The sequence below is a fragment of the Papaver somniferum genome, chromosome 9 (genome assembly GCF_003573695.1).
Source record: "Papaver somniferum cultivar HN1 chromosome 9, ASM357369v1, whole genome shotgun sequence".
Taxonomy (NCBI): domain Eukaryota; kingdom Viridiplantae; phylum Streptophyta; class Magnoliopsida; order Ranunculales; family Papaveraceae; genus Papaver; species Papaver somniferum.
In genome coordinates, this window is record NC_039366.1 from 158,761,494 (window position 1) to 158,772,342 (window position 10,849).

Below are 10,849 nucleotides of genomic sequence, written 5' to 3' on the forward strand. Positions count from 1 at the left end.
TCCTCAATCATCCCTGATATGTGCCAAGGTGGGGGCAGATGAAGTGATGAAACGCATAAGGTTTTCTGAATCGGTTCAAAGATAACTCTTGGCCATTGCCTTTCTGTTGTTGTTCTTGATGGCAATAACAGAGACAAGTTTATGCAGTTAATGCAGTTGTAATTCCTAGTGGCTGAGCTAGAGCCATTACAGTCCGTGCATCAGAATCTCTGCATAAGTTATACTCGTAACTCATTGGATCGAGCTCTTTGTTCGATTAGTACGAGATTTGAGCAATTTGCAATTTATGAAGAGAACTTTGTGCTCTTTCTACGATTAGTACTAGATTTGAGCAATTTGAAATTTATGAAGAGAACTTTGTTTTCTTATTTGATACTAATCGCTATTGATGATGAGAGCCTGAAAGACTCATGATAGAGCTCGGAAGTTCTTTAACTCATGGGTCATCAAAAGATATAATTAGATAGATTTGTTATTGGAATTGATAGTGTTGCCATGCATGATTCTAATGTGTATGAGAAAACCTAAAGATGTGCTGCATAATCCAAAGAATACGGATCATGCATGGATAGCTTAAACGATTTTGTAAATTATCTCCGATCCACAATTTCACGAGAAAAATTAAATGGACTAGGCATATTGGGTATTGAACAAGCAATGACTAAAAACTTGGATTATACATCCATTATTAACAATTTTGCTATTAAGAATGTACAAAGAGTATCGATTTTCAGACAATTATAATTGAATGCTTAATGCTTTCCAAGTGAACAATTTTTTTTTTCTTTCTCCTTTCTTTTCGAACATCAGTTAACACTTAACAATGTTAATAAAAAAATTGTTACATATAGCTCCTTTCTTGTGGGCACAAAAAAAAATTGCATCGGGCCACAAAATGCAGGACCGGCACTGCCCTAATCCACGTAAAATGAGGTATGGACCCTATTGCCAATCTCTGCAGTTACCACACCTCCACCTATCATGTCCACCAACCTCTACCCAAGGAGAACAATGCTCATGAATCCGAATCTGACAAATCTCGCAAGAAAGATTTGGGGCTGGTTCTGAATATGAACACATACAACAACTCACAGTGCCGCTAGGCTGTTCCACAACTGGAGTATGTTGTTGACCTCCCGTAGAACCCAAGTCACACTGCTCCACTTTTAGTGGTGAAATTGCGCCACTGATATGGATGTCCCTCCAATCATCTGACATGTCGTTCATCATAGAGGTATCAGACTGGATCAACTGGTCATCATCTGATGCTAACAATTCAGTAAAAGAAAAGTAAGTCTGTGGCTCAAACTCCATCGAGTCATAGTTCAAACCCTCAAAATTAAAGGGTTCGTCTTTAGAACTATCATCAATAGGAAAGTCCCACTCCGCCTCAGGAGGCATCAGCTCAGATCCCACGAAATCATTTACGACTAAGGGCGGGGATTCCAAATTAAAACTTCCCATAGAACTGCCATTTCCATCCTTCTCAGACTTAACTTGCCTTCTAACTGGTAACTTCTGTGGCCCATGAGATGGTGCGTGTGCAACAGCATCACACTGTTCAATTTCGGCTTCCGATTTGATGTCCAATATTGGCTCCACCCTTTCAAGAGAGAACAAAAGAGGATCATTGTCTTCTGCAATCAGGCCCTCTGTCTTCCAATCTGAGCTGGAAACTACTTCTGGTTGTTTGATGACATATTCAGACGAAGGATACATTCCCATGCCTCCTTGTTTTGATGACCTCACACTACTCTTCCTCGGTCTTAAACCCTCATCCAGATCAATGATCTCCATCTTTGTGTTTATTACTATAGGAGTAGTTTCAAGCACATCAGGTTGTCTGAGGATGGTTTTAGAAGACAGAGCTGTTCCTGCGCTTCCTTCCTTAGGAGCTCTAACAAATGTCTTCCTTTTGTTAGGATCAGCATAAGGGCATTCAGGTGATCTAATCCTACGACATTTACAGCACTTGAACCCTACAACGTCAAAAATTTGAGTTTCCTTGAGCTGTAAGGCATCAGCATGGTACCAATCTGCACATAGAAACACATTACAGCATAAGCAACCTACATTGGGAAGGAAAATGATCTCATAATATTAAAAATTCTATCATGTATAAACTTACTTTTGCAAAAATTTGCACAGCAAATGTACATGAGATCAGGATTGTACGGCTTTTCACAAAGGACACATTTGGGCGCTATCAACTGGTCTATATGCGCATTGCCTCTAAGAAGTATGTGGTTCTGCCGAAATTCGCTTCCAGTATCCGCACTTTGCTTCTTCTTCCATATAACTCCAAAATGTTCATCAGTTGCTTTTACTTTCTTACCTTTTGCGGCTGATTTCGGACCAGCCATAGGCAATTTCTTCACCATTTGAGTTTCAACATTTCCAACAGATGCTACGGATTCATTAACACTGTTTGGTGGCGGTTTAGGACCACAAATGACCAATTTCTTTACCATTTGAGTTCCAGCAGATGCTAATGGTTTATGAATAGTATTTTGCTGGACAGCTTCACGGGAAGCCATTGCCACCTGATATTCTTGACCTTGCCAGTTCATTTTACTGATAGCTTGTTTCTTATTGCTCTCATTTAGCGCATAAGCTTTGGCACAGAAACACTTTTTACATGTGATTGTAATTTCCCCCGCGTTTTTCAGGGCAACTGGAGAAGATTGGGTGCAATTCTTGTGGCAGAAACCTGACCAGTAAAATGGCAGGATAGAGATCAATTAGTCACCAGCCAAACAACTATTTAACAAAATCCTGGTCAGCTGCATGGATCTATATGACAACCATCAACAGACGGCATTTATTTATATAAATGAAACCTATGCCATAGTGACGGTTTCAGCGGATAATGTCGAGCAGTTAATAGTCAAAAACAAAAACAGTGAGCTGATAAGATAATGATATAATCATCAGAATTACTGGAAAGTGGGGAACAAAAAGGAATTGGGCCTAAAGAATTATATGTACAAAGTAAACTGTAAGGGTGAATCTTGTACACCACTGACCTGTGTATCATACTAATTCTCATGTCTATGGAAGATATAACACTTAAAATATAGATTAAATAGTTTTGAATGTATTTTCACTATAGCATGGAGTAGCTAATGAAGAGGGAAAATAAATGCATACCTTCACATAAGTTGCACTTTACAGCATCCCTGAAAACCAAACTATAGAATTCGTGAAAAGAACTAGCAAGTAGAACCAAAAGAGCTCCACAGAATTTCAACAAACAAAAAAAGAACGCCTAGAATCAAAGAGAAGGAGACAAAACATACCCAAGTAAAACATCTGCTTGGCAAGAGGCACACAAGCAGTTCTCACGTTTCTCCCTTTTGTGCACGAGGTACAAAAATATATCCTTCCGAGAGGCTTTTAGCTGCTTCTTTTGAAGTTCCGATAATCCATATGAATCTTTCTTGGGAGGTGACAAAGGAGCCTTCTCCAAATTGTCTTCAAACTCTTTTATCAAGTACAAAGGAGTTTGTGTTTCAGATAACCAATACTTATCCTTCCCGTCAGGATTCTGCTCCACTTCAAGAACACTCTTCATGACACGGGAAGGTAAATGTGTCTGATTACCAAATTCTAATCCATAGCTAATCTTATTTTCTTGAACCTTCTTATCACAAATGTGAGCATTTCTGAAGGTAGAAATTACGGTCTCTGCTCCTTTGCTATCTTGAGTGTTATGCTCCGGGCGAATAAGATCGCTCCACAATATATGAAGGTCAAGGTATCGAACCTGAGCATTGCAATATGAATCCGGTACTTAGAAAACATGGTCACAACACACAAGTGTACATGTATTCAGCAAAAAAATGCTAGAACAAACCTGAAGCGCAAGCTGTGACACATTCTTACTCATTTCTACTGCTGTTCTCCAAGAAAACCTTCTACTTCGCTTTGGAATCTCAGAGACTTCGGCATAATGAACACCAGGAATCTTTCTAGAACCACCTGCATTACTACAGTATAAGCCTTCTTTTCTAATTGTTTTTTTATGTATTTCCAATTACTTAAACATTGAATTTAAAGGCAAGAAACTAAGCCACATAAGAGAAGTACCTCGACGAGCTGCCTTTTTAACGACTGGACATGGTAAAATCCCTTTTTGAAATACAAGCTTCAAAAGTTTCCCTCCGCGCCACCAAGTAAACTCCTTAGGATTATCATCACCAGGTTCTGTTGCAGTTTCAGAAATGGCTGATTGTTTCTTATTACGCCGCCCCCCTCGCCTGGGAGTCGGTCCAACAGAGCCTGTAGCGCTTTGGGTAACAGAGGATTCGACCAGCCAATCATCCACCAGCTTGACCCATCCTTTGGACAAAGCCACTAGGCGAATGTTCTCCTCAAGCTGCAAACACAATCTTAAGTTCACAATCAAACTCGTACAAGAAAAACGAACAGATAGTGTTGAGCCATAATTATACAAAATGATCCTGGAAAAAAAGACGTGATCGCTTATTTCTCTGGCCTAATTCGCATGGACGCTGGGCTGCACCAGCAAGGTTTATTTTTGCAAATCATATATACAAGAAAACACTTACTTCAAGCAACAAGGGCTTTAAACCATTGAACTTTGAGGCTCGTTCAACTCGCTTACGCCACTGTTCCCGGTACTTCGGGCTCAAGAACGGTCCAACCACCAGATTACTTAAGCTTTCCTCCATGAAAAGAATATATGATGCAATACCAGGAAGGTTTCCATCTCCATTCTTTATTGGACGAATAGCTCCAAGGATCTTGATAGATCCTTTAATTGCACTAGACGCTGCAAAGTTTAACAAGCATCCTTTCTTGCATGTGGTAGCGGTCTTGCATGAATAACACCAGCCACATCTTTCCCTTGGGACTACATCTGTTAGCTTCTTTTCGGGATTTGGCCAGACAAATCGAGTGGCTGCTAAAGAAAATGCTTTAACTTGCATTGAGATATTCTCGGTCACAATCCTCCTAGGGTTGGATGAAGATTGAGATACAGAAACTCGGCTTTCTTCCGTCGAAAGACCAGCAAGACTAGCAGCTGAAGATGCAGCAATATCACCAAGATTATACTGATTTATGTAACTCTGGGGCTTGAATAGGGCCCCCATATATAAAAAATCAGCATCTCTATCTCCTCTAACAGTCTTACAAGCAACGTTCTGTCTACCTTCTATGATTTCGTAGGATCTGTTTACAGAGCCATTCTTTGTTGATGAAACTGGATCACCAGTGTTGTTTCTCACAGCAATAGACTCATTACCCAAAGCAGAGACACAAGTAACAGGCATCACGTCAATTTTTTCACCCAAGCTTTGGTGTGTTGAGTTGGAAGGGCCAGCATCAGGGATGCTGATCGTTTCTGTAGATGCTGCAGACTCTCTTCCGAGCTGCTCATGACACGTAAAATCCACTTGTTGATGTACTTGTTCAGACATGATAATGTCATCTCTGTTAAGGCCGGGACGATCTGCTAGGTTAACTGTATCCAGGGTCGAGTCATTTAAACACAATTCTTCATCATTATCCAAGCATGATAGCGCCCCTTTCTCGTTGTTAATTTCCTCTAAATTGCTGGAACAATTATCCTTCCCGTTATCAGTTTCCCTGCAAGAAAAGGTGGAAGCTGGAACTGAAACCAAAGCGCCTTCCTTCACCTCTCCCTGCTTTGTCGTGGCTTCATCTTCTTCAGGCAAGGACAGGTATTTGTCTTCTGGTAGGCCCCAGTAGTCTAAAATCCCCTTTAGTATCTCTAAGTAGAGTGTTTTGTGTTGCGGAGATGAACACAGTGCGCATAAAACCTTGGGAATGTCAGTTTGTTTGTAGTATCTGGAAAATGGTTCTGAATCCATCGAGGATTTGAGTCTGCGGTCAGATTTTAAAAGGATAGTCAATAAGCAGCACAAAAGTTAAACATCGGGTGTTTGAAGGGCAATTCGCATTAATTATAATATAATGCACTTTGATAAACAAATTTCCAGAAAGTGAAAAATCTTGGCCAAGCATGCTGCAAATTTCTAACAACTACCGTATGATGATGTCAAAGAAAGGACAAGAAAGAGTTAAAATGTAGCAAATGAGTACAAAGACTTACACAAGTAAGTGATTGCAAGTGCCAATGAAAACCTGCTCATAGGGATCAGCGCCAAAGATCTCTGCTCCCTTCAGCTTTGCTCCAACTCTGAGAGTTGGCTCCTTGTTAGCAGTACACTCAGGACAGAACCACGACCCCTGTGGTAAAAGCATTTTGCTCACGCCAATACATCTAGAATGATAAGCTGAAGGACACCCATCGCAGCAAAGCAATGTCCCATCCATTCCACAAAGCCGGCACTCATCACTATTTCTATCTTCATCATTTCCAAGAGCTGTGGGTTTGAGTTCAGTAACATCAGACGCCAAGGAGCTTGATTGTTGACATGCTTTTGGTTCCTGCAAATTGGTGATTATGTCCATTGCCACAGCATCTTTGCAAGCTGAGGTTTTCGTGTATCTAGGGTGAACTCTCTTTGGCCCATTTTCTGAAGGAACTGCAACCAAATCACAATCTGTCACTGCTTCCAAATTCTCCCTCATGTCAATTTCTGCTCTTAGTTCTGGAGATTCTGTGACGTCATCACACAAGATTTGCAGAATTGTCAGCTTTCTAGAAACAGATAAACTGTAATACTCCCTGTCTAGAACATCGTCATAAAACCATTTCCATTCTGATCCCTTTGCGTAACCCATTACCAGAAGGTATTCGACAACATACACCGGCCAAGTCAACGTGTCAAGTAAACTCCAATCCAGGCGCCTGCAGTCAAGGAGAGGATGTTGCATCTAAGTTCTAAACAACATTGCATATAAATACACACATAAACAGCAATTATTCACAAAAGTTATTAAAACTTGAATGCACAAGGATACCGGACATATAACACGACACCTACTGAGTTATACGATGCGTAACTGCTGGATTTGGGTTCCACACATGGATCTTCTTTTTTTGCCAAACAATGGATTAAACGTCGTATTGTTAAAGGCATGGGAGATTTGAGAAGTTTGGTGAGAACATTATTTACTATACTAGTTTACTAACTTTTCTGTAGGTTCTGCTTATTAAATATTAATAAAGGCGTCTTTCTGCCACTATTGAAGCACCTCAAAGACTGCTTCCTCATATAACTGTTGAGCTATACGTCATATATGTTGAACAACAGTAGCTATGTGGTGTTTGATGTCATCAATATTACAATCTACGTGTACAGCTCCATATAAGATAGATAATTACATTTTTGTGCATACCTTAAGCATTTCGATGCGAGCTCAGACCCATTGGTAGAAAGCGTTTCGAGATGATGTCTCAATGCACGCATGATCGAGAAATGAACTGCATCCAGCAAAGTATTAGGGCCAGCATAGTTCAGTGACCCCACAAAATCATCCAGTTGGAAAGGATATAGATACAATTGTATGCTAAACGACCGCAAAAAATTATACACTGAGAAGAGCTGTGAAACACATTCCTCAGGTACATTAATACTCTCTGAGGAAGGAGGCAATAAAGGTGGTGGAGCAAGTGGGATATCATTCCCAAACTGGCGAGTTTTCACAAACTCAGAAGAATCACTTGAAGAGTCAGTGTCATCATCATCAGATACCAATTCCTCAACCACTTCTGGTTCAACATCAATTTCATCATCAGAACTCGCCTTACTGGTTTCAACTGTCTCACTCTTATTCGATGGTAATCTATTGTTCTTTGCATAACGAGTGGCAATCAATCGATCCAATTTATTCTTTCTAGTATTTAATTTCAAGTCCAAACCTCCCTCCGGCACTAGAATATCAGTAATTTCATCAGACTCTAGATCTTCAGAATCCCCATCTTCGTAATCAACTCGATACAATCCTTCAGTATATGATACAACTTTCCCCAAAAAATCCCCATATCCTTCAAACTCTTTCCTCACATATCTCCCCACATAAGTTCTTAATGATTTCCTGGGTTTCTTCTCAACAATTAACTTTGCTTTCTTACTCACAGAATTCTGAATCTTCTCAACAGGATTATCTCTCTTCCTTCTCTTCCTTGAACGATTATTTTCTGACTTTATCTCTTCGGACTCCATCCACTTCTGCCCTAACCTAAACAACTCCCTATTCAAAAATTCCTAATGAATCAAAATCCTACAAAAGAGCATATATATATACAAATACTAGAATCAAATCACCGCAACAAAATCTAGGGTTTCTTTTTCAGATCGTAGCGTAGATAGGCAAGCAGGGTACCAAAATCGATCATAAAATATAAGAGTATCTAAATTAGGGTTCGATAAGAACCGCCATTGACGAATACTTTAAGAGGCATTGAGAAGAGAGAGAAAGATAGAAACCCAATGAGGGAGGAGAGGTGAAGAGATTTTGGGAAAGAGACCAACGGCCCTCCTCTCCCACACTCTTCTACTCGTATGTGCGTGTTGTGTACTTGTGTTCACAATGACTATCGTAAGAATCGGGATTCTCTATGATTTCCTAGTGAGTTATGATAATTTTAACTCGTTCGAGTTAATGTTTCTCTGTGATTATTTTTCTAATAAAGTTATTAATAATCTGCATTGGACTATATGTAGAAGAAGAAAAAAATTTGTATTTGGAATTTCGGAGTAAAATGATACATGAGTATGCTAGTTCGGTTCGTCTAATTAGATAAGTAAAAGTGACGGTTAATTTTGAACTTTTATAACTTTTTGCAAGAATTTATGCTTTATATTTTCATTTAACTGTAAGTTATATTATAAAAGTATAAAATTAAAGTTCTCAAAAGGATTATCAATTTAAGTAACTTATTAGTATGATTGTTGATTGAAATTTAGCAAATTTTTATCAAAGTTATTTTGTATAGTGTGCATTTTATTTATTGATTTTACGCAATAATTTTTTTTCTCCGTTTACCCGGTGAATCAAGATTAAATTTTCGTTTCAAAAAAAAAAATTTATCTATTTTATTATTATTGCCACTCTAATGGTAAAATTTTCTATTAATTATTAAATAATTTTATTGCGTTAAGAATAATTGTGCATATAAAATAAAAACCATCTGCAACGAAAAAGCAAAAATAAATTCCAACAAATAAATATTTCTAAAGAAATCTGAAAGTGTATTAAGAAAATAAACTAAGATCTACGTCTAAACCACACTCTTACTCTAGATAAAGGGGGTGAATGAAAAATGATGCTATCCCTCAGCTATTAAGGATTGAAGTATTTCTGCACAGGACATAGACAATCCAATAACGCTCAATCCAATATTTTGTTCATTTCCAAATATTTATTTACTCGACTTAAGGAGATCCAGTGACTCGGTCTCATTTAGAGTTAAAAACGAGTCAACCAGTGGTTTTGTTATTTTAGACGGAGTCGAGTAAAGAACATTCTAGGCTGACGCAACTACTGTGCATGCACCAATAATGTGTAGAACAATTGTATCGGAGTTTTGGAGGGAAAGTACTTACATAATTCGGAAAAAGGCGCGGCAAAAACAAAGAACCAGGAGAGTGATTGGTAATTAACGGTCAATGAATTCACTGTCTACTGTCTTATGGCCCTCTTGCCGGGGTTTACATTTTAACTCTTTTCGTTTTTGTTGTTGGCAGAACCCGCTTGATTTATTTATTTTTGGTTTTCTTAACGGCTACCTGGATAATAGAATGCAAACTATTTACCTTATTAGTCAATAAAAAATTTAATGTGTATGAGTTTCGAACTCGGGTCATTACTTTTATTACCAATTGGGTTAACTGTTAATTTTAGTGAAACGAATAGAAATTATACATATACTAAGCATGTACATATAGGATTTTTTCGATAAAGATGCATTTTGCTTGCCTTAACAACGGGAGGTCTTGGGTGGATGCTAACCCCTCTCAGATTATGGTCGACCGACAGGTCAGATTGCGGGGTATCATGGGATAGCGCGTACGTTTCAGTTTAGAGTTTGTTTCGATAGACAAGGAGAAGTGACTTTTCGATTTCTGAAAGTCAAAAAGTCGAAAGTCAGTATGATGTCTCATTTTTAATCATCTTTTAGAAGCAAAGAAGCAACTTCTAAATGAAGCAAAAAATCTCGACTTCTTGCTTTTCCTCGATCTATGTGTAAAAAGATATTTTTGCTTTCCACTTCTTCTTTCTTTCGTCTTCCTCCCAAACCATAATCTAGAAGTATAACTCTTTGTATGGTTTTCTTAGGGGTGATGAAAACTTATGAAAACTGATCAGTCTCATTACGAATTTAAGGGAGAAAAGATTGAAATTTGTCTACTTGATGATTATGATGCAACTTCTCAAGTCTCATCGATATGCGCGTTGTTTTTTTTTCCTTTTCTCGTTGTCATCATCGATACTCCCTATCTACTGATCATCACCGGTTCACATATCATACTAATTATTGCACCCCAAATATCATTGATGGCTTACGATTTATCGGTTATAGTCGATTACAAAGCATGTAAATCTTGAATTTTTTCTCTTCTCTTTACTGGTTTTTTTCGACTCCCAATTATTTGTATCACCTATTTTTTTTCCTTTGGATGTTGAGGTGAAATCTTATAGAAATCTCCGTCGGTTGGTATTCTTTTACTAATTTCTGGATTTCCTTCGATTTAATTGATTTGAAAATTATGTAATATTCTTGTGATCTTTAATCTAGAATGTCATACTAATGACCTTAAACCAGAACCGTAATGGGTTTTACTATCTGCACGGAATAGTTGATTGATTTTAAATTGCTAAACATACTTGAAGCCCTTTAACAATTAAATTAAAGATATGATTATAAATCTTTCTTATTTATTTAATCTAT

At 38.2% G+C, this 10,849-nt stretch overlaps 1 protein-coding gene across 1 annotated transcript; it reads right to left on the reverse strand.

Moving 5' to 3' along the window:
* Positions 1–759: 759 nt before the first annotated feature.
* On the reverse strand, positions 760–8,435 carry LOC113310655 (DDT domain-containing protein PTM-like). The gene is made up of 9 exons (XM_026559391.1): positions 7,294–8,435; positions 6,101–6,802; positions 4,572–5,871; positions 4,090–4,378; positions 3,857–3,981; positions 3,300–3,766; positions 3,151–3,179; positions 2,129–2,710; positions 760–2,036 (listed from the first exon to the last, which is right to left on the reverse strand). Exons 1-9 carry the CDS (start codon positions 8,118–8,120, stop codon positions 943–945), a joined length of 5,415 nt encoding a protein of 1,804 aa, XP_026415176.1. The 5' UTR covers positions 8,121–8,435; the 3' UTR covers positions 760–942.
* Between the last annotated feature and the right edge of the window lie 2,414 nt (positions 8,436–10,849).

Coding starts and splice junctions, on each gene's coding strand:
- LOC113310655 (XM_026559391.1), bottom strand. CDS start 8,120: ATGGAGTCCGAAGAGATAAAGTCAGAAAATAATCGTTCAAGGAAGAGA. Junction 4,379..4,571: donor TAAAGCCCTTGTTGCTTGAA/GTAAGTGTTTTC, acceptor TTGTGTTTGCAG/CTTGAGGAGAACATTCGCCT. Junction 2,037..2,128: donor CTGTGCAAATTTTTGCAAAA/GTAAGTTTATAC, acceptor TTCTATGTGCAG/ATTGGTACCATGCTGATGCC.